The 24759-nt window shown below is 43.5% G+C and overlaps 1 protein-coding gene across 3 annotated transcripts in view; it reads left to right on the forward strand.

Annotated features, from left to right (window-relative positions):
• Positions 1–24759, forward strand: part of LOC119402801 (venom metalloproteinase antarease-like TpachMP_B) — a 43444-nt gene that overhangs the window by 12974 nt on the left and 5711 nt on the right. For all 3 annotated transcript variants that reach the window (XM_037669868.1, XM_037669869.1, XM_037669870.2), the window contains exons 6-11: positions 1259–1383; positions 6257–6334; positions 11847–11986; positions 14963–15009; positions 19783–19891; positions 21888–22052. In XM_037669868.1, the coding sequence (XP_037525796.1) occupies positions 1259–1383; positions 6257–6334; positions 11847–11986; positions 14963–15009; positions 19783–19891; positions 21888–22052 (664 nt within the window). The remainder of the gene's footprint in view (positions 1–1258; positions 1384–6256; positions 6335–11846; positions 11987–14962; positions 15010–19782; positions 19892–21887; positions 22053–24759) is intronic.

The raw sequence follows: 24759 nt of genomic DNA on the forward strand, positions 1-24759 counted from the left end.
TCTAGGCATAAATGATAACCATATGTGGAATATACAGGGTATCCCAGCTATCACGCAGCACGATTTGAAAAAAGAGGAACGGCGAGACGCGAAGCAAACCTACTGCATATTGTTCCTAGCACACTGGAGTAGCCACTGCTATTTCGTTGATGAGGCTTGATTAATTAGTCATAATTATATTTGTAACTCGCAAGTACTCACCTAATTGTCAAAATGTGAATGAGGCGTATGTAGGCATGTTCAAATGGCATCTATAACTGCACTACTTTCAACAACGTGCTAGTTGCGCGCTCATTTGTTCCGGTTGATCAAGAAAGCTCGCGAAATATGAAAAGTGACACGTGACTAGACTGTTGCGCGCGTCGGGAACGAGCGCCCTCAAACAGGCTCCCATGAGGCAGGCAGCATCAAGGAAAGAATGCGGAAAAAAATTCATCGCCCAATCTGCCAATTCCCGGCCTAAAAAACGCACCGCTTGGTTTTACAGAGTCAGGCCGGAATCAGAACACTTGCCGCGTTATCAGTGAGAACAGTAGGCCGTAAGATATGGATAATGATAGTGGCGTACTATCGAACAGAATAAATCCCAGTGAAATTGCACGCATGTCGTTAGCGCCCGACCTGTATCCTTGCCAAAATGCGGAACGCTGTCTCTCGCAACGGACAACAGGCAAAGCGGTTGTTTGCAGTAAGCTTATATGAGGGCGCTGGTTTCCTTTGCGGCTGGGAGCGTAGTCACGTGTTATTTTTCATATTTCGCGGGCTTTCTTTATCAGCCGGAAAAAATGAGCACGTAATTAGTATGTTGTGAAAATTGAGCAGTTATGTCCTTTGAACATGCATACATACGCCTCATTGACATTTTGACAATTAGGTGAGTACTTGTCGAGTTACAAATATAATTATGACTAATGAATCAAACCTCATTAACGAAACAAATAGCAGTGGCTACCACAGTGTACTAGGAGCAATATGCAGCAGGTTCGCTTCGCGTGACGCCATTCCTCACTTTTTAAATCGTGCTGCGTGATAGCTGGGACACCCTGTATACTGGTGAAGTTAAATCTGCCGTTATAACCTAGCCTAGAAACTGCGCTCAAACTGTAGTGTATATACTGAACTTTTATTAATTTTTTTGCTCACATCTCTTACAAATGTATTTACCTTTCCTTTCATAATCCGTAACAAAAGATAAACCTTGGTATATATCTCTCGGAATATTTCCCGTGAAAAAAGCACAGCCCTATTTATGCTTTAGGCCCAGCGTCTGCCGTAATCGAGGTAGTACTCGTCGTAAGCCATGAATACAGCACTTCATTCACCAGTACAATTGGACAGGAATACAAGGGCCTCCTTGATTACTTGCGCGTCTTTTTGCAAGCAGTAAGTATCCATCTTCTTTTCAAAGCTTCAACCACCTTCCTTAGGCAGCTGTATCGTTGCGGTGTATTTCTATGTATAGCCACAGGCCGGCATTAGGTGGACGAAAGAACAGGAACCTTTATTGGAGGCTTGTTTATATAGCCAGACCAATGTGTATTGTGAAGGAAAAAGAGAAAAGGCATGCTTGGCGCCGAGTAGCCGAACTAGACAACATGTCGGCGCATATCTTATAACGTGGCAATGGAGACACCACATCAAATCCGTGCCTATCCTGCTGCTTGTCACATGATTAGGGGGTGCGAGCATGAATCGGAAAAGGAAGATTACTGTTGAGGTCACACTCAAAGCACATGGAGAAGTGTCACGTGCTACGTGACGCCAGCTGGCCGAGAAAGAGTGTTCCACATTCGCCGTCATAGCTACGAGCGGCGCTGACCAAAACTCGCAGGCTTGTATGCATATAAATACCGGATAAAGTGGACGAGAGGACGACAGCCATCTTAGCTCAATTGGTAGAGCATCGGCCGTGTTATCCGAAACATATAGGTTCGGTCAATGGCGGCGGCAAGTTGTTTTTTTTCGTCCACTTGACTTTCACATCTATATCACAGTTACTACAGTACACTAAAAACAGTACAATTAACGTCCCTTATATCTTGCTTGGCTTCATTATCTCCTGGTTTTCATTAAAATTGGGTTAAACCAAGAAACGAGCCCTAGAAATTTTCCCCTTTTTTCAATAAAAGCAAATGAGTAATTTACTGTGCAAGTGAAGCACATAACATTATCAAGAACGCTAACATACGGTTTGCTTGTCAACATTTATGTGCGTGTTTGTTTGTCAACGAACAGTGCCATAACGATTAGGCTCTACCTAAACTTTCGAGGTGCTGCTCCTCAAGTTTACTTATTACAATAATTGAAACATCAGTAGTTAGGACAGATCCACCTTGCTATATTGGGGGCTATATTGAGTTCTAAGCAACACCTTGAAGGGGTAGTGATTGCGGCATAGCTTGGAATCTATCACATGACGACATTTCTATTGAATATACCTAAGTATCAGGCAAGGCGTTTCATCCACCTGATGCCCAGAAATTGCGGACACTGCCCTTTCCCCAGCATTTATGGAGCTTCACTGTAATAAAGCAGCTTAACTGAATAATAGGCTTTTTGAGAAACAAAGATATGTATCTCAGCGTATCAGTCGAGTTTCAAAAAGTTTTAGGCAACAACGACGGAAGTACTGCCTTAGAACAACACATGCCAGGGGTCTCAAACACGCGGTCCGGCCAGCACACGACTGTCTTCGTCCCCAAAACTTTTTGGCACCCCGTGCAGTCACGATCTGCCGAGACGTAACAATGGAACGAAAACTTTTTAGTAATTCAGGCGAACAGATTTTTATTCATTCGGGCGGTCGGTTCCGATATGTTTCTGGAATCCTGACCCCAAAGCCCCTTTAAAAATGTCACATATATTATGAAAGGCCATCTGTCAACAAACTCCTCCTATACTCTAACTCCTCCCCCCCCCCCTTCATTAACCTTCTTCACTGTCCTGGCCTTTCGGGACTAAATTCTGTGACTTCGGCCTGCTAGATGCGGTGATTCTGATTATAGCATAGGTAAGATCCCTTACCTATGCTATAACCGAACTTGGTCGTAATTGCGCTACCGAGCTAGAGCGATGTTTGTATCAGGGACCAGCGGTGACACCGCTTTCCTGGAAGGTTATAGTTCACCATTCTCATGGCAGAGACCAATTGGAATCGAGATGTGCCAAAGGTAATCTCTAAAGCGTTTTAGAAGCATTTGCATTGGTCTTGGAATGGTAGAGCGTGTATTCTTCGGGTTTCGCATGTAAGCGCAAGTCTTGGTAATGCGGGAAGGGCGGAGATGACGTGACCATGCATAGGCACATATTGTGTCTGCGTGCTATGTGTGGGTGCTTCCCTTTCCGTCTAAATGCGAAGCATTTCTTAGCGAACATCTGCGACATTGAGCGTATCTATCTATCTATCTATCTATCTATCTATCTATCTATCTATCTATCTATCTATCTATCTATCTATCTATCTATCTATCTATCTATCTATCTATCTATCTATCTATCTATCTATCTATCTATCTAGCCGCCTATGACATTGTGCTCTCCTGGCCGTTTCGTTCATGGGATGTATACCAAGATTGGTATGACACAACATGACCAAATTACGAACATAAATGACAGGTCATAACATGAAAATCATTACATGCATGTAATGAACAGCATGATTTACATGCCACGGTCTTGGGGATCTTGCGTCCGTCTGGTTAATTTGATATATACCAAAATTGGTATGGCGTGACAGGAGTGTATGACAAACCTAATGACAGGTCCTAAAGTGCAAATCATGACACGCATGTCATGTACAGCATGATTTACATTACACTGGTCTCGGGGCGCTCGTGGCCGTTTAAATGAATGGATACATACCAAAAGTGGTAAGACGCGACATTTCTGTGTGACAAACATAACTGACACATGGGAACCTGAAAATCATGACATGTATGTCATGTGCGACACTGATTTACATGCCACGCTCATGGTGCACTCGCGGCCCTTCGCTCGCTTGATATACACCAAAATTGGTATTGCGCGACGAGACTCTATGATTGAGGTAAATCAGAGGTGGTAACGTAAAAACCATGACATGTAAATCATGTACGACATGATTGACGTGCCACACTCATTGTCCGATCGCTGCCGTTAAGCTCGCTTGATACAGGTCAAAATTGGTATTGCGCGACGAGACTGTATTATGAACGTAAATCAGAGGTGGTAACGTGAAAATCATGACATGCAAGTCATTTTGACATAATTTACTAACCACGCTCATTGTCCGATCGCTGCCGTTTCGCTCGCTTGATATACGTCAAAATTGGTATTGCGCGACGAGACTGTATGACGAACGTAAATCGGAGGTGGTAACGTGAAAATCATGACATGCAAGTCATGTATGACATGATTTACATGCCACGCTCATGGTGCCCTCGCGGCCATTTCGCTCGCTTGATGTACACCAATATTGGTTTTGCGCGACGATACTGTATGATGAACGTAAATCAGTGGGAGTGACTTGAAAATCATGATGTTCATGTAATTTACAGCATGATTTACATGCCACGCTCATTATCCGATCGCTGCCGTTTCGCTCGCGTGATATACACCAAAAAAAGGTATTGCACGACACGACTGCATGACGAACGTAAATGAGAGGTGGTGACATGAAAATCATGACATGCAAGTCATGTACATCATTTACATGCCACGCTCATGGCGTACTCGCGGCGGTTTAGCTCGCTTGATATACACCAAAATTGGTATTGCGCGACGTGACTGTATGGCAAACAAAAATGACAGGTGGTAACATGAAAATCATGACACGCATGTCATGTACGACATGATATACATGCCACGCTTAGAGTACGCTTCCGGACGTTTTGTTAACTCGATATTGACATGCCCGCTTCTTCTTTTATTTTGTTGTATTCGGGTTTGACCAGCAAGGGCGGTTATCAACGCTCGACGCTGACCGCGCCGAAGTGTTCGAGAAGCTTCGCGAGTGTAGTAGATCGTTTTGTTAAGATTGCACGCAGGACGCGAATAGTCTAAATTATTCCAGTGCTTGCGCGACAACCAGTGATAAGACTGGAAAGCTCGATGCGTGATGTATAAAAGACGGCGCATCCCAGCCATGAGCAGTTGATCGACGGTCAACGCTCTGTTCGCCGCTATCAGTGTATTGCTGTAGTTTGACTTTCAGTTTCCCGACCACAAGTTCGGCCAAATAAACAGTTTCATCTCGGACGTGCTGACTCTGTCTTCGTCGACGTCACGACCACGTGACAATATATACCAAAATTGGTATGGCATGACACGAGTGTGTTATGAACATAAATGACAGGTCATGCATCGTATATTCCACAATACACGTTTCATTAGCACGGTATATACCGGATTGGACATGCATGCATGCATGGCAAAACATGCGACATATAGTGAACTAAATGCCATGGCATTAATGACTTCATTTGCCTCAAAGACGACCAAGGCCACGTAGCAGCTCTTTGCCGGCTGCTTCGCATTACACCGATTCTCACAGTGCGTGGGATCTGCCGCACTTTTCTTTATGGGGAAGTATACTTTAAATGCAAATGCATTTCTAAGTCGGGGCATATCAGGCGTCTGTCGGTGTCCGCGCGCCGGCAGGTGTTATCTCTCCGCTCTCACTCCCTCTCCCATAGAAACAGCTGCGGGCGCGCGCCCTTATCCTCGCCCCTAGCAACCGGAGCAGGTGGTGCGGGCGGAGTAGCGGAGAGTGAGTGGAGAGGAGGAGCGCGCTCTGGCGTGTGAGGGCGCTCGCATCGCGGGAGCTCGGCGGAGCTCCCACGTGTGTGGAGAGAGTGTAGGAGATGGTAGGTGCAGTGCTTCGCCGCTCCTTCTATCGCCGTTCACTCTCTCCCCTCCCTGCACCTCACTCTCCTGTCCGCTCGCTCGCACGTATATATAAATGGAGTGAAGCGATTACTACGCCGTGTACTCTCGGCGCAAGAAATGCATTCGCATTTCCTCACGATTCCTTTCGGGGAGGTGGGGGCATTTTTTTTCTATATCGTATGCTTTACTACTGCATCACTTTACTACTGCAACATCATTATTTAATTAGAGAGAAACTAAAATGATACGACTAATAGTAACCCCAGCGTTAATATTCGATGAAAGAATTTAGTTGCGGTATAAGACAGTTATAGGCTGAAGAAAACAATAGTTTAATATGAAGAGTAATCAATTTTGTTCAGCAACTCTCATTGCTCTCTTTTGTTAATAGGTTAACGTAATTCTCGGCAATACGCAAAAGGATGTGTTGGATCTGAAGCTCGTCGTATTGGAGTTGATTGTGTTGACGGTGAGTTTAGGCGCCATTAATTTCATACTTGCAGCGATTTGAAAACCATGTTCAGGTGTTTCATGAGCCCATGAGCTACCTAAATATTGCCTTTGGAAATTAAGGAAGATCATTTGCGCACAAAAATGTGTCCTTAGGGAATATTTCTCTATGCGTATATGTGTATGATATGTAGGCTGTAAGACTTGTGTCGTGTACGAATCGAAGCAGTGTTTTGTGGAATCCGCTACGTATCGAGCTGTGATAGCTGGTCGTCACCGTGCAGCGCAGGCTGACTTGTAACAGGAGACAGGAGCGTTCCAAATGTAAGCTTGAACATGTCTAAATTAGGTGGTACGCATCTGAAGATGCAGTAGACTTTGTGACTGCGGCCTCCCACAACCATCCTGCCTAAAGCGGGTACCTTCCGCTCTTAGCTTACTCAAGTGGCACTCTTAGCAGGTGAAACTTCTCTATAGACATTGTTGCATTACGCAGGCGCTAACTCTTTTGTTCAATAGAGCTTTTTATATTTATAGTAGGCACTTTCTTATCGCGCCTCGAAAGCAGCGGTTAAAGGTTTTGTTAAGTTTCACATGTAACAACGAAAGTACAATCAATGGTTATTCTTGATAAACCAACTGATGCATATAAGCAATTTCTTATAGCAAAATGCATACTAACATTCTATAGACCTTATGCAAAATTGCTGCCATCTGTAGGAGGTTTGACGAAACTACCGATTCGGCGCCATGTTGGAGGCTTGTTTTCGAAACGCATTGCTGTCGCTTTTATAACTTCTTGCTTGTTTCTGCGTTTATTGTAATCAATCGGGCCATAAAACTGTCAGACGGGTGTGTTAGGACCTGTACACGTTACCGACCTTTCCTAGTCACTGCGTTGACAGCTAATACTTGTAAAAAACTGCCTCACAACGAGAACATGTAGGCCTTCCGTCGTTGAGAATTAAGCTATGCGATAGGTTGGAAATTCTGTTGTCAGTGCAGCAAATGAAGCTTTGTTAGCTATCTGGATATCCTGCGTGTAGCGTAGGATGGTTGGGAAGAGGCTTTAGCGCGCTACACGACTAAGCGCAGCGATGACGGTAAGTAAGAGAGTTCTGTTGACCTATTCCGAAGCGTATTTCATAAGGGGCAGCCTACGTCCTGATGTATTGTGCATCTCATTGAAAATAAAACGTTGTCCATCTTTTTGAAATAAAAAAAATATTTGGCTGCTGTAGTCACTGAAGTATGTTATGTATAGGATTAGTGTACGGTTAAAATGTAAACAAAAATTACGCATCTCATGCACGTGAAAAGCGCACATCGAAAGCGTTAGTTGCTCCAAAGAGTTGGGGCAGATTAGTTGGTATTTTATGCAATATCCTACTGACGTGTGCTCGTATATAACACGATACGCCAATAATATTCGCGTTCACATCGTCGCTTTTAGGGCCTACTGCAGGAGGCCCCGTTTCGCCCGTTGCAGACAGACAGTTTTTCGTCGCCGACTGAACGCTTGCGAAACCACCACAGCGCGTAACCAACGGTAACACACCCACGGTCGAATGTAACCCATTTCCGGGAACATCATTTTCTTTTTCAGTTTCATAAGAAAGTGCCTCACACTTGAAGCATCTGTTGACATTTCATAGCACACATGGGTGGATACAGGAATTTTGCGAAGGGCCCGGGATCAGCTTTTAAAAGAACCTGATATTTCCTCTTCTTGGGGTATCGATTAAAAAAAACTTAAGGGGGGCGGTCAGGACATCCGGGCAGCCCCTCTGAATTCGGCAGTGGTAGAACATGAAATGCTTGAAAAATACGCATATTGAAGCAATACGCGCGCAAAGCATTCCAGGAAACGCTACCTAGTTAAACTCCACAATCCTAAACAAACCACAAACAACACGCTCCAGTACAATCGGTCCGTTCGCTGAGAATCGATGACGCGCACGAGCTACCTGCCTAACATGTAATTGTTATCGCAATGTAATACAAAAAGTAATGACGTCAACATCAGTGCAGGCATGCGCGAGTAGCCGCGATGCAGCTTCGAAGCCCGTACACGAAGCCGGTTTGTCTGTGCCTGCAAGCACACGGAGCGCAAACTGTATCATGACACGAAAAAGTGTTCTCTGATGAACGCGGATGCTGGCACATACCGCATATATTAAGAACGGCGAACGTAAACAAGGCTTTAGTCGTAAGCAGCAGCCGCAACAACGGAACGATCTGCCGCTTCCCGTCGGCCGCGAGGAAATCAAATGATCAGGAGGTTGGTTTGCTGCAAACCTTTTTTCAGCATCCCAATTTCCTCAATCTGAGCAATACGGCACACGTAAATATGTCGCCATTGCCGTTCCTATCAAACGCCACACGTTGATACGTACGCTCCATGTGTACACATGCAGAGCGCACTTAGCCTTCAACATGGCGGAAATGCACAAGGCGACCGCTAGATGGCAGCAGATTTTGCATAAGGTCTATACGCCTGCACGCGGAAACAACGCCCACATACCATGTAACAAAACGCTTAAAAAGAAAACAACCAAAAAATATTAATAAATAATAAGAACTGCTACTGTGCAGCGCATTTCCGATCGTTGCTTGACTAGCACTTTCACCGAAGCTTCGCTCTTCAGAGTACTGAAAAATGTGTTAAAAATTGTTTCAACGTGTAACCACGTATGAATTGGACACGCTCAAGGTTCCCTGGGAGTACAAACCATCAAAAAAAAAGTATTCAAGCTTCGTACTAGTCGTGCAAAGCCTGAAGGAAGAGCGGTGCTGCTTGGCCTTCCCTGTATTCTTTTTATTTTTTTATTTTTTTCTTTCTTCTCTTCCTATTTCTTTCTCTCTGTTTGTTATATCTGCTTTTGTATCTGTTTCTTTCTATTTCTTTGTTTCTCTTTATCTTTCTGTCTGGCTCTCTGTTCTTCTATCTCTTTATCGTGTCTGTTTCTTTCCATGTCCTTCGCTCTTTTTTATATGTCTCTCTTTCTATCTTACTTTCTTTCTTTCTTTCTCTCCCCCAATGTGCTTCTTTCTCTCTCTTTGATTGTTCCTTTTTATTTCTCTCCCTCTTTTTCTTTCGGTCTTGCTCTCTGTGTCTGCTATCTCTTTTCTGTGTCTGTTTCTTGCTCTCTCTTTCTATGTCTTTCTGTCTTTCTATCTTTTTAAGTCTTCATTCCTTTTTTTTATTTTTCTTGTTATCTTTCTTTATATCGCTTTCTTTGTCTCTCTCTGGTTTTCTTTCTTTTTATCTCTCTCTCCCTTTCACTTGTTTCACGTACTTCACTTCGCCGAGCAGTATTCATTTAACACACGCACCTGCTGTACTCGTTAGTGGGGCTTGCCCTATTCATGTGGCGCGTACCCACCTGTCGTTTTCTGCGGACACAAAGTTTTTACGGTCGGCTTACACAGCTCCGGTATTTAAACTTGCAGGCCTGCATTCATTCAGCTGCACAAAACAGCCGTCCTCATCTTGGCAGGTTAACATTATGACAAGATGCGTGCACGTGAAAGACGATTGGCATGTAAATTCGTTCGTTGCAAAGTGTAAGATGTGTCTCACACAAAAGCAATATTTCTCCTTACGCGCACATTTCATTTTTTTCTTAGCGATGCCAGAGATCTTTCCGAAAGAGGAGAGTGGTGCCGAAAAAACAATGAAGTTAAACTATTCCACATCTTCTGACTTGGCATGAACTTATTTCTGTGTAACATGTCTTCTTTCTTCACTGAGCAAAATCGAAGTACGAATGGTTACTGTTTCTGTTATGCCCTGTGTACATTTTACAGCGAAAGCAGTTATGAGATCCCAACAAGGGCCGTTTTTGGCGCCGTAGTTGTCCGCCGCCGCCGCCGCCGCCGCCGGTGTCCGTAACTACTATCGCTCGAAATCAGAAAAAAAAAACGAAATAAGAAAAAATTTCCAGGATGGAAGGAGGATCGAACCTGGGTCTGCGTGGGAGCCCAGTATGATACCTCAGCGCCATGCCGGTGCTTGAAACTGCTTTGCAAAAAGAACCTATACAGGCTTCATGTCGAGAAGAAATCACATTAACATATGTAATGTAGCGTGGTAGAAGAGTAAAATAACAACCAAGTGTCACAAAACGTGAATTCTGTAAACAGGCGTCACACAATGCGAATTGCGCAACGAGTAGGTTGTTGAATCCTTCCAACCCATTACAAACGGCTCTGCCATTATTCTTCATCGTCATTAGGCACAGCATCAACAAAGAGCACATAATGCCTTACAGGTGTTTAGCAGGTACCGCGGTTTTGCACAGAATGACAAAAAATTGCATAGTGGTTGTTTCCCTATTCCACAAAAATTACGATTTATAGCGTAGTGGGTTCCTCGCAAGTGCACTTCTATTGCTTGCCAAGGAAGCCCATAAGGCTCCCATGATCCATTTCCTCAGGATCTCAATAAAGTGAATTCCCTCTCTCTATCTCTTTCTCACGTTAGCGTATATTATAAAGCGTGGTGGGAGAGTGAAATAACGACCGGGCGTCACACAGTCGAATTACGTGACTAGTGGGCAATTTAAAGCTTCCAACCCATTACAAGATGCTCAGTCATAATTCGTCATCGTCATCAGCCGTCGCATCAAGAAACTGCACATAATGCCTTACAGATGGTACCTCGCATCTCCGCAGAATGACGAGTATTGCTGCGGTAGGTGCTTCCCAACTTCACAAAAATTATGATTTGCGGCGTAGTGGGTACATTGCCAGTGTAGTTGTATTAGTAGCCACAAGAGAGTTTATAGCGGGCTCTAGAAATGCCGCTCTTCGAGCTTTCGCTGTGACTGTGCTGCGCTTTCCGCGGAGGCCTGGCGTTTTTTACACTTTTAACACTACTCCATACAAGTGTAACTCTCATATGTAACTACTTTTCTGATGAAAAGTTGGCGAAGCTTGCGCTAAGCCGCGCAAGGCTTGCAATAGCGAAACTGGGCGATTCTGAGGACTAATCTGGTTGCTTCTAGGTGGCTTCTAGGCCTTAGCGACGTGATGCGGGCTGTTTCTAGGTTGCTCTATGGTCGTTGCTGGGCTTTAGCTAGGTGATGTTAGGTTGTTTCTACGTTGATCCTCAGGGCAGAGACGTTCGAGTTAAACCCCAGACAGTCAGATACATGACAAGGATGTCCAAACTCCAGAGACAGAAAGCCGCGCTGAAACCAAGCGCTCGCACCTCTCATAGATCTGCGGGCACGTCATCGTCGGCGTAGGCTTTCCATCGCTTCAGGGTCTTCTCGCAGCCGCCGTTGCCTAGTATACTCTCCTTGTACGCACTAGGGGTCTTCGACTCGCCGCCGTCGACTCGCAGCCATTTACTTTTGGGTTTACTGCTGCCTTCTTCATTTTCAGTTCACCAGTGGTGAGCAGGGGGATTTATCCAATTTTTGTGGCACATACCTGTTTATTATGATGAGAGTTTTTTGGTTCGTCGGACAAGGGACGATTTGCTAGACAGCTTCGCTGCTAATAGTTTTTTCACTGTTTTTCAGGAATATACCGAAATACTGAGCAAGAGGTATCAAAAGAACGATAAACTAATTGAAGCCAGCACCCCGGAACCATTGTTAAATTTTATGGAAGCTAATGAACATCTGTTCAGTAATTCAGATGTGGTGGTGTATTTGAGCAAGTACAGTAACTTTCCTCCCACGTGTCTTTTTGCGTTCTCTTTCTCAATGTTGTTTCGGTATTGCGCCGGAACTAAAAATCTTTCATAAGCGTGTATTTTGAGGAACTCGTAATTTTCTTTCACGCTATTCGACAGCGGACTATTCTCATTAAAATTAACTTCTTTGCGCGGGAGCTGAAATGGTAGCACATAGAGCTACAATTCAATGTTGATATTGTCATAAGTTTATTTCTATCTAGGACTTACTGCAAGGTAGTGTTACACGTCTAAGTTGTTCTGTTGTGTAAAAGCAGTAATATCAAAAGGAATTAAAGAAATATAACTCTACGCAGTTGATTACACGGTAACCCCGCACAATGGACAAGGGAACGGTTTGCCTGTTGGTCTTGCCGCTATGAGCAAGAAGCCGTGTGTCTTTGCTCCAGAGAATGAGAAAGAATAAACATCTTTATTTTTATTAGGATGAGAAACATTATGAAACATCTTTTAAAAGCGCTTCTGTAACGCATGAGTGAGAGGCGCGTGCGCGCTTAGGCCATTCATTAAACGTGTTTTGTGCCCAAATGATGAAGAAAAAAAAACTGGAAAAGCGGTAGTGTGCGGGAAATAATTCTACATGATGTTTCTGGGTGGGAAGCACGAATCTACATGTGAGCTTCAAGTATACATTCAAGTAATAAGTATAGTAGAAGTAAGTCAATTTTTTTTAATTGTGTAATCCATGCTAAACACAAAAATTGTGCTCGAATGCACCCTGCGAATGTCGTTGGCCGGCAGGCTGCAGTATTACCGGAATCGATGGAAAATCTGACGCAGCCTTGAACGCCTGATCAATGCGCGACACAACCTTCTGCATTGTTTCGCCACGCTCGGGCATTGCGCGGAGCCGGTAGGAAGCGGTGCGTCCTGCCTAGCCTGAGCATGAAGTCGTTGTGTATTTTCACCTTACTGCTCCCCACACTGATCATTGCGTTCTTTGGCAGTCCTAACTATTCGTGATCCTACGAAATCAGTGGCTAACGAAAAGCCGTTTCGCGTATTGTACCTCTCTCTCTCTTCATTTAGTTAGCTCTTACCGCATTAGCTGGTATACGATGTACACTGTAAATGGCCTTCCATACTTACTGGATGGTTATCTGCTACTTGCTCTGTCCATTGATTCGTCTTATTCTTTTTGAGCAACCATTGAGTGGCTCAGTTAACATCGCTTTTGCATTGTCTCCCTTTTATGAATTAAAGGTGTAGCGCACGTCCTTTTGTTTATTGCTAAATATATAGCATGTAAATCACCTTTTGGTTTGGTTAAGGAGCGCGAATATTGAGGAACAAACGTGGACCTGAATTCAATGAAGGGACACACGGCGTACGCATGTACTCCCGCACTCTCAATTATGCACGCGTGCAGGCGCAAATGGCTTTCTTTTTTGTTGAGAATCGTGAAAAACAGTTGCTTACGTTTTTGAGAGCACTATAAACGTTATTACTGATACAGAACATTTGATACTCGTATCCGGGTTATACGATGCTACCCTGCTTCAACTGGCGCAAGTTTATTGTAAATGTATGAATTTTAAAGCACCTCTTTTAAGGTCGAGGTTGGTCGTGTGCCGTGGATAGAAAATGATCATCACCATAAACCGGCACGCGCCATCTCTGTCCTCTTCTTTATCTCCTTCCTCTTCTGCTTCGCTACCAGAAGACTTGATTTGTCCGGCGAATGATGCAGTAACTTCATGGCCGAAAGAACGAGTACAGAGAGAGAGAGAAATAGGAAGAAAGGGAAAGAGAAATTCTTGGTGAAAAACGTTTCTGTCGCGGCGAGATTCGAACTGGCGCACCCAAGATCGGACGGCGAGCGTCCTAACCACTCGGCGATCCACGTACGCTGGCAGAGCAGAGCATAGCCTTGTGTAATATAGTACAGTAAGGTGGTGGAAAGGGTTAATGAGGGTTAGAAACAAAGATTTGAGCTTTAAGAGAAGGAATAGGAGGAAGGGAGAACGCGACAGAGAGAGAGAGGGGGACAGAGAGAATTAAATAGAAACAGAAGAATATATAGATACAAAGGGAAGAAACAGAAAAGATAGAAGGCGAGAGACCGACTGCAGAGAGAAAGAGAGAAAGAAATATTAAACGAGAGAGGAAAAGATTGTAAACGAGAGACAAATTCCACAGAGACAAAAATGAGAAACGAAGACATAGAATGAAAGATAAAGAGAAAAAAAAAAACAAGAAGGGTAAGAATGATAGAGAGAAAGAGAAAGAGAGAAAAATAATAAAACGGAAGAATCAGAGGAAAAGACAGAAAAGGAGAGACCGGTCCCACAGAGACACAGATAGAGAAACAAAGACATAGAAAGAAAGATAAAGAGAAAAAAAAGAAATGTAAGAATGAGAGAAAAAGAAAAACCGAGAAAGGAATAGACAGTGAGCGAAAAATATAGAAAGCCACAGAAACAAAAAGATGATAGAAAAAGAGAGAGATAGCGTAGCCATCGACAGTATAGCAAGTATAGTTTGTCGTGTGACGTAAGAAAAACTATTAGCTTCATCAACCGGCACGCGCTCTCTCCGTTATCTTCAGCTTCCTCTTCTTACTCTTGTGCTTTGCTTCCAGAACACGTGCGCAGATTTGTCCATATTGGAATGCAGTAACAACGATGGGCGGGGGATGCTGCATTTAACAAGTCAGCAAATCCCATAACACATAATACATATTTAATGGACTTCACAAATAATGCATAATGCATCATAATTGCGCTGCACAAAGCCACCACCAGTACACCAGCTCTACTTTGACCCATCCCTGCGCGACTAAGTGCAAGCTGTGCTAGTTTTGTTATATAATAGCAACGGCGCAGGTCACAATCTTCGATGCATGCCACGAGAAGTTTCTATTATGTCGCTTTCGTACAAAGGAAAAAACAGCCTGTTTTTTTTTGCTAGATATTTCTAACTTCTTTGTGTATCGCACAGGCGCAACTTCGCTATGACTACCGCAGGAGGATATAGCCAAGTCCGAGGTAAATAAATATTTCTACTTAAGCAAATTACAAACCAAATATTCTTAATCAACTTTTTGATCATCTGTTGCTTTCTCCATCGGAGTATGGCGCCCTTCCAATAAAGTGCAGGATATAGCGCAGCATCTAAAGTGCGAGCCACACTTGAAGGGAACAGTTAGCCAATAATAAACAGACCGCATAAGCGTTCGTACCTTATTGTTGCAAGTCACCCGATATAATCATTTAGACATATACTTAAACATCAAGAATGTTAATCCCATGCAAGCAGCGTACCGGAGCAATAATCGATGGCAGATACCAAATGGTGTGTTCCCCTAGTAGTGGACCACACTGCGCATTTCTAGTGTAACTTGCTTTTTTCTAGTGTATTTATGTAACCTTGCATCTTTTAATAAATTTAGTATGAGCCAGCGCTCGTGCTATGTATTAGGTTCATTCCGCTTTGTGCACATTACGTTGCGCTGTTTGTTTTCATAACACCTTATTGACTCGAATCGCTAGCGCAAGCCGTATAGTTTAGATAGAGCTGCAAAGTTTTATATCTTCTCAACGTCTACAGAAACACAAGGCGGCACATTGACTTAAACAAATTATTTACCATTTCGGCACCAATTCATCTGACCTACACGAGCGTGCTGGGTTGGGCTAGCTGGTTTACGTTCTTTATCGGGAAAACAGTGTCGATGACCCGACATGTTAACTGAACCCAATACACTGTCATGACTGTTCCATCCATATCCTTGTCCGCCTTCTAGTTACCACAATACTACTACTACTACTACAAATAATAATAATAATAATAATAATAATAATAATAATAATAATAATAATAATAATAATAATAATATCGATGTGGGGCAAAATGCAACAAAAGAGCGCCATGTCGATATGTACTGATGACGATGTTGGTACTCAATGTACTATGATGACCCAAAGTGAACCGCGGCTGTAGAGAGGCCTAATCTACGTAAATTGGGATCAGTGAAATTATGATAGAGATTAGAGAATTTACATTACGCAGACAATAAAATTTAAAATATTAGCCGCGGTGCTAACTTAAATGTTGTCCTACGGTTTCATGTGGATGTGCTAGTAGGGCCACATATAGAGCTACGGCGTATTTACGGATTAGGTGTGGTAAGAGAACTAATATCGTTGTGGGACAAAATGCAACAAAAAAGGCGATGTTGGTAGCCAATGGACTATGATGAACCAAAGTGAACCGCGGCTTGTTGGCTAGTTGGTGAGAATTCACTGTCTTTGTAGCGCGACAAACGTAGACAGACGTCTGGTAGATAGGTCATTCATTTTACTGCTCGAGTTTGTGGTGTGAAAATTACCCTCTCAATATCGCCAAAGTTTTTTTCCCACCGAAAATAAGAAAAACATAGTATTCGAAAAAACGAAACAGACTATGTGAAATGTCCAAGCAGGATTACGGCGAACTTGAGCGGGGATCACCGTTTAATGTGTGCTGGACTGTGGCCGAGTGTATCGGAACGAGTGAATGAACTATCTCGAATCTCACAGGAGCCCAACACCAACACTTTAAAAAATTCGACCTGATCAAATCAGAATGAACGCTACTCATGTAGGTTTTGCTTTTGCCCCTCCAGCGTGGAACAAAAACAAAAAAAATTCTACCATCTCCGCTTCGCGGACAACGATGAAACAGGAACGCTGGTGGCGTTCCCTTCGTCAGGCTAACGCATTTCTATGTTTCGCAAATCTTTCACATATGTTGTATTGCTGCTCTTTTTTAAACACTATTCGTTAAGCTTTCATGTAGTAATACAGTTTTATTGCATCTTGACCAAACCACTCTTATACACATGTTTCCAAAGAAGCCTTCGCTTAAGGTGCTCCTAAATGTTGTATCACTGCTCTTTATTAAACTCTCCATTAAACTTTGAGGTGGTGGTATAGCCACCACCTTTTATAACCACATAGTGTCACGTGACAGTGTTGTGAGTGTGTTTACGTGCACGGCATTTGTTGGGCTAACTGTTGCCTTCTTCTTTTTTACCGGAAGTTTTGCTTAGGTGGGTTTACCCAATTTCTGTGAGACACACACGCATTTAGGGTGATAATAGTTTTCTGATAGGCCCAACAGATTTCTGTGGCACATACCCGTTTGTTGGGCGAACTGTTTGCTTCGTTTTTTAGTAGACCAGTGGTGAGTAGTGGGGTTTACACAACGTCTGTGGCGCATTTCCGTTTATGTTGCCCACAAGCGTTACTACGGATCCCGGACATGAAAGGCTCTACCAAGAAAGAACAGCTTCATATTTAAAAACTCAAAAAACGGTTTGCTTCCACAGCGCCATTCTAAAACCAATATTTCACGCAGTTCACTTCCGCACGTGGAAGCAACACCGAAACTGATCCCAAAATAAGTTGGAGACGCTCAAAAAGAAAGCAGTAGGTAATAACGTTGACCCACTCAATCTTTATCACATCATTCACTGCCTATGCAGCAATTGCAGGTAGCAACTCGGAAGTTAGTAAATGGGCCACCATGACATTTACTACTTACAATTACTACCAACAGCGAAGGAACAATAGGGTCATTCCACGTCAAACGTCCCAGCCGTTTTGGCGACCATCTCAAATGTGATCTAAAAAAATTGTGCTGATTTCCTGCATTGAAAGCAGCAAATTGCTAGAATATTTCTGAGAGGAAAACATTTTTTGGTCACATGGGAGCCTTCCAAATTTCGCAGAATGTCGTCTGAATGATGTTTGTTAAAAATTATCTGAGAGTATCATTTTTTGTTTCAATGCCAAGTTTGTTTTAATTATTAAGCAAAAGCGTCTGCGTAAGATGTTCGAGTATCAGTTATACTACTGCTAGTGTTCTGCCATATACGCCTCCACAATTTTTGTCAAAATGTTCTATGGGTGCATTTTTTTCCTTGTAATACTGCGCTATGTATGAATGTCCCAGTGATCAATACTTACTCTACGGAAGGTACATGTTGCAAGAGAACTGTTTGTAACCACTGAAATTCCTAAATCTTACGAGAAAAAATAACAACTTTTGTGAAATTCTTTATTTTGGTCCACATTGAGGCGCCATTCATACGACGTGGGGCTCCATTAAAATATCAGCTTTATACCTCAATCGAAAACAATTAAATAGTTCTTATATGGCGACTTTTATCATTGAAATATTCGTTTTAAGCAAGAAATTAAGATTTGAATTTCTCATTGAGGGCAATGGCCAACTTCAATGACGAAGCCGCCCTGTGAAAAAACGGGAAGATAGCCGGTAATGGGGAACTTCAAATATTATTTTCGCCGGTCCCCCTTTCACCCAAGCGGAAATGAAGAGGCTCATTTAGGCCCAGGACCAGAGCTCTCAAATCCTGCCCGTCCAGAGGCCCCGCGCGAGGGCCGTCAGGTTTAACCTGATGGTCTCCGAGTGGGCATAGCCCGGTGACGTTCAGTTTACTCGCGTCTATTGTGGACCGAATAAAGTTGTTTCACTCACTCCCTAAAACAAAATTTCACTGATAAAACTTGCGATATAAAATAGCTGTTTATTTGCTTTCGATTGAAGTATAAATATGATTTTAAGTGGAGCACCACATAGTGTAAATTACGTCTCACTGTGCACCAAAATGAAAATTTCCCAAACTGATGATTTGCTATATAAACCAAACTATATAATATAATAAAATATATAAACCAAATTTTGCATTGAAAACTTGTGCCGAAAGGGCAAGGAAGGGTGTTTCAGCTCCACTAACGTGAAACCTGGGGAGGGGCGAGGCATGTAGTGTGCGCCGGTGGTTCGCACAGCAAAATCTTAACTTTTTACTGCTTTACTCGCCATCGGTCCACTAACGCACCATCACTTTGCAGATATGTTTCAAATAGATCACTTAACCATACAGATACACGTTTATGTCTCTGGTCTCTGATAAAAAACCTAAGCGCTTTGGTAAATTTTTTCGTGATTCTGACACCGCTACCAAGCCAAACATAATGTTTTAGGCAGTAACGACGAACCTTTTACTCGTAATATGCATAGTATGAACCGGTGGCGGGTAGTATGACTTACCCAATTTTTGTGGTGCATACCCGTTTATGATAGACCGTGACAACGACATGACACGACGGCAAGCCGCGACTACGACGACATGACACGCCGACAAGCAGAGACCCTAGGGTGCTTCACCCCTATCAAGGAACGACTCTCTCAGAATTAATTTTTTTTAACAAACGTCTCTCAGACGACATTTTGCGATATTTGGAAGGCTCCCGCGTGACCAAAAAAAATTTTGGTCTCCGAAATATTCTAGCAATGTACTCTTTTCAGTGAAAAAATTCAACACAATTTTTTTATCGCATTTGAGATTGTCGCCGAAATGGCCGGGACGTTTGGCGTGGAATGACCAATCCACGCCCCAGTTTACGAAGTAACTTTATGCGTACTAGCTTGGTAACTTGTCTATATTTTATCATATTCAATACAATAACAAACGCTTTACTGCTACAAATAACCCCTTACTATTTCGCTGTGCTTTATTGCGAAAGCTGCTACTCTTTTTTTAATTAGTTAATTCAATGCTGTGATGTAAATATTAGGTTTGTATATCATTAACCATAAAATATTTGCATTCGAAAACCGTCATCGCTTATTCCAGAGATCATCAGGGGATATTATTTAAAATAAATCATTACAGATAATTGGTGTGTTTTCCATGTTATTTCCATACAGCTCTCGTTGCCTTACATAACCCTCACTTTTTTTCTTTCTTCAAGGCATGGCATATGCTGGTACTGCGTGCACCAGTGACGGTGGTGTCTTGGTTGCTGATGATGCTACCATGACGAATGGCGTGACAACTTTTGCTCACGAAGTACTTCACGCGTAAGTATAAGGAGCGTTCATTTTTATCACAGACATAATTTGTTCGCATTGGCCGCAGCATATATCGATAGTTTACTTCCTGATCAAATTATTATGAAAGGTGAACGCATTGTGCACAAGAATTTGGTTGGTTGGCTGATTTGTGGACTTTAACGCCTAAATGATTCGGGCTATCAGAGACGACATATTCGGTAGCCCCGGATAACATTCACCACCTGGGCTTTTTTTTTCTTTCTGTTGTTTTAGGTGCACTCACGTCGCACAGTGCACAGACCTCCAGCATTTCGCCTCCATTCAATTGCGACCAGAGAGGCCGCGATCAAACCCGCGACTTTGAGGTCAGCTGCCGAGCAGAGTAACCACTTTTATAAAGCGATGGCACGAAGAAACCTGATGACAGCATTTTAGTAATCGCGAATGCTTAATCACTAGCGTTAAGGCTATTTCCTTCATGGCATAAGTTACAATTCACTGAGCTTACTTAGTCGGTCACTTCAAAGTGTGCATTTGGAACATGCGTAACTCGTAACGTTACGTTCTAAAACAATTAGGCTGTCGTTGTGGTGTACATTGCAGCACTTACACAATACAAGGTTTCGCCATCGCTGCCATTTTCTGCCAGTATGATTGCGCTTGTGCGGAAAACGCGCTCAAGGGAACCTTTTATTGCGATAGCAATTGTATGGACACTCTCGGCGGACTTAAAAGGAACAAAGAATGTTCCCCAACGCTTTCTGTGTCTTAAAGTGGTGGTGTCATAAAATTTGTGGCTGGCGCGTTCATTGTTACAAATTTTTCTTATTTCTCTGGTAAAGCATATTACATGTTCCAAGGTTCATGTATTCTCGCTAAATAATTTAATATCGCCTGATTTATATGAACAAATTTCGGTTTTGGTTTGTGGGTCAGCGACTACACTATGTAGGATGACTGAACATGTGGTCCCACAAAGCTGTGAAGCACGCAGTGATGCATCATCTGCTCTCGCACACACACGACAAACCATCTGGATGCCTTCAAAATTCACTAAAGTTCTCTAACAGAGAATATTCACGTGTAAGGAATTTCGGTATACGCAGAGATCTTTGCGGAGTACTGCGGTGCCGGAGGATGGGATCCACATCTTGTGACGCTTCGTGCAACCACAAGTGAAGTCGCGCTTCTTTGTTTTCGCTGAGTGACCGTGGCGAAGAAATGTTTAAAAAAGCAACGGATTCGGTAATACGTCACTCCCGAGGTTTAACACCATCAGAGAAATAGAATACATTAGATTTCTGAAACAGAAATTCTGTGCTTCCCTGGTTCATCTTAGCGCCGCCAGGTGCCCCCCCCCCCCCCCCCCCCCATGCGGTCTGATGTTTACCGCCACGGTAACCCTGTATGCTCAAGCAAAGTAGTGTGCGAACAAGCTAAAATTCTTCGCGTGACGATACGATGCCCATTGCGGAGTGCGAACAAGTTTGGCTATTTCGGCAACACGCTGGAAAAATGAATGTGGGATCCAAGCCGATGCTCTCTTGGCTTGCGTGGTGCAGTGTAGGTGTGAGTCACCTCTCATTTCAGGTCACTCTCTTATGGTCTGACGTCACTAAAGCTTTCGTTACACTTCCTACACAGTGACGTCGGTGTCAGTCGAGCTAGCAATGGCTCTCAATCGCGAGAATGAGCATTTAGACACGCTTTGGAAGCGCATTAAAATATATTCTCAACGTTTGTTGTGTCCAACACTTCGTGCTGAGTGTCCTTGCATACAGAGGAACCCTACTGCAGGCTTTTTATAGCCTCTAAATGTGGTGGAACCAACCCTTTAACATTAGGCTGTGTCTAAAAAAGAAAACATTATTAAAATTTCACATTCCATAAAAGGCGCCTTCAATTTTCCATAGTGCTGGAACGAAATAAAAAAGACTAGCTGATTTCACGAGAAATATGCATTAACCACACAAGATAAAAATTGCACCCTTGTCCAATAATAAATTTATTTTTCTTATTCTAGTTTGGGATCCGAGCATGACGGCAGCCCGGCACTTGATTACATTCCAGGAAGCCCTGGCGCTGTAGATTGCCCCGACGAAAAAAAATACATTATGACAAAGACACCATCAGCCGATCTGCTTTCATTGTCAAGATGCACCCAAGATCAGGTTGTGGTGTACCTAAAGTGAGTTTTGCCCATACATTTTATAGGCAAATGAATGCGTCATGTACATTTGTCGTTTACGCTTGGGTTGCCAGACAGCGAATGCAACAAAGAAAATGAAGTTAAGCATCCAGTCCCGCATCATCCTGACACCCGAAAAGCGACCTATATAACGCGTGTTGTTCTTAAGCCGTCGCTCGTAGTCACTATGTTAAGCGTTTTTCATGATGCTAAGTCCACAGTCTTAAGTGCGCTTTCGCGGATCCTCACTTCATATTGTTCTCCTTCTGTGCAATGGTCCCCTGGAGGTGAAAGGCTCCCCCGGCTAGAGATCTCATGGGATGAGACTACCTCCGATCGAGAAGAGGTTCGGGAAACGCGGGTCACAAAAGAGGGGATCGTGCTTATCATGAGACGAGAAATAGAGATGATACTTTATTTGACCAAAGGATTAGGGGCACGTAGGTCATGACCCAAGCATCATCCGAGGGTATATTTTCGGGCAATAAGAAGGGCGGAGCGCTTGTCCGAGGACCGGGAGGAATGCGAAGCGAGTACTAGTGACTAGTTCAATCTGTGTTATGATTATTGGGGTGATGACCTGAAGGCAGTGGAGAATGCTCGCACTTTTGAAGATTTGGGAAGTAGGTGAATATCCACAGAAACACATAGCTGCCTAAGAACGCTGAAACAGCCCTAACGGTGCATCACAGAAAAAGAATCGCAGCGGGCTCAACCCAAATACACTTCTTACTGTAATAAACTGAAATACGTACGAGTATCCCAGAACAAGCTGCTTCCAGTGCATGGAAATGTGGGTCAATAGGCTTTATTGGAGAAAGCTTGCTGTCTAGGCCCCATCGATAGTGGTCGTCTTAAAGGGACACTAAAGAGAAACAATGAATTGGTTTAGATTGATAAAGTGTGCTCGGAGAACTCTTGTGTGGTTTATTTCACCACCGTAGGTTTATTATTAGAGGAGAAAACCAAGTTCAAAGTTTCATTTTTAAATTTCGCGCCGAACTTTGTAATTCGTGACGTAAAACCGCAGCCTGCTGTTGCGAATTTCTGTTATTGCTAGATTCTAGAATGTTGTGTATACCCTCGTCAGATCTTGTGTTCTGTTGCCGCCACCGCCTCTGTCTGATGTAAAGGGGGGTGAGAACGTAGTCAAGCGGACAGTCGCTTTTATTCTCACCCCCTCCATCAACTTTGTATTGGTGGAAATAAACGTTATTATTATTATTATTATTATTATTATTATTATTATTATTATTATTATCATCATCATCATCATCATTATTATTATTATTAAAAGGTTTCAAAGAGCATTTAACGTATTTTGGCGCCGCTGGCTCGACGAAATTTTCACAAACTCTTTATGTGAAGTCTCTGGCCCCCTCAGAGGACAATGTACTTCGATTTAACCGATTAGGAACTACGTAGGAACAAGCAGGCGCCGTTAAAAATATGTGACGTCACGGCAAATGGTGCGAGAATTCCAAGGTGGCGTCGCCACCTGTATTTCCTTTTTGCACGTTTTCTCGCTTATTAAGCGTCTTCTCGCAGCAAGCGTGGTGTTTTTGGTATCGTGGAAGACTGCTTTACTAATGCGAGAAAAATCGTTTTACTCTTTAGTGTCCCTTTAATGTAGGTAGCCGTTGGATTGTGTTAATAGCTTATCCTTGTTCAACAGCCATAACTGGTACTCTGGAGATAGCCTTGCGAATGAAATGAAAAGTCACATTTCCCTGCAAGGGCGAAGCACTGAATGTGTCAGCAACAAATTGTAATGTCACACGAAGAATGGCAAGTAACTTGAAACTTGCAGCGCGCTGGTCAAGCACAAAGGACGCACGAAAAGCAAACACACAGGCCGAGCGCAGTACTAACAACTGCCACAGCTCGGCACTTGCCGTGCTCAAACATAACAAAGGACGCACGAAAATAACGCACAGGTATAGAGAGGATGACCGCGTACTAACAATTGGCACAGTCGGTACTTCTTTTTGTTCGAGCAGCGCGCTGCCAGTGTCGACTACGCACAACCAACTAGTCCCTACTTTGGCTCTTCTTGCTAACATGCAAACGCGGCTGCTGCAGCGAGCGAAGTGACTTCTCTTCGGGCGGCCTATAGCTTCAAGGCAACTTCCCGGTGAAAGCGCAAGATGTACAAACCTTCCAACCTCCCGAGATAAGTGTGTGAGTCTGGGCGAGTCTTTCCCCTCTAGGGGAAAGTAAAGGTCGGACGCGCGCAACGTTACTAGAAGCGCTGGACGTGCGCATCCTAACTCCTGCGTAACAGGAGCGGGGCGACGACCACTAATGCGGATTATATGTGCGCCTGATTACCCTTTGAACTGGGTGAACTCGCTATTGGTGTCCTAGCCAAATCAAAATAAATGATATATACACACATAATGTGGAGGCACATAACTCCAGCACTGTGCTTGTCTCTCGTGTCCTTCCACCATGTCTCGTTTCCACCACGCCCGATGTATATAGCATATTATCTTACCGCCTCATCTAAAGTGCGTCCTTCGCGCCATCTAGCGGGTGAGTGAACACGATGAAGCACCTCCGAGCTCTGCGCACGGCCAGCGGTAACTGTTGTATATAAATATCTCGCCGTTAACATGCTGGAGGACGTATAGCGCTTGGCAGAATTGTCTGAAGCGGCGCGCTACGGAACGAGGAGTCGCAGGTGCGAAGCACCGGTCGTGCGCTT

This window comes from Rhipicephalus sanguineus, chromosome 8, assembly GCF_013339695.2.
Source record: "Rhipicephalus sanguineus isolate Rsan-2018 chromosome 8, BIME_Rsan_1.4, whole genome shotgun sequence".
Lineage (NCBI taxonomy): Eukaryota > Metazoa > Arthropoda > Arachnida > Ixodida > Ixodidae > Rhipicephalus > Rhipicephalus sanguineus.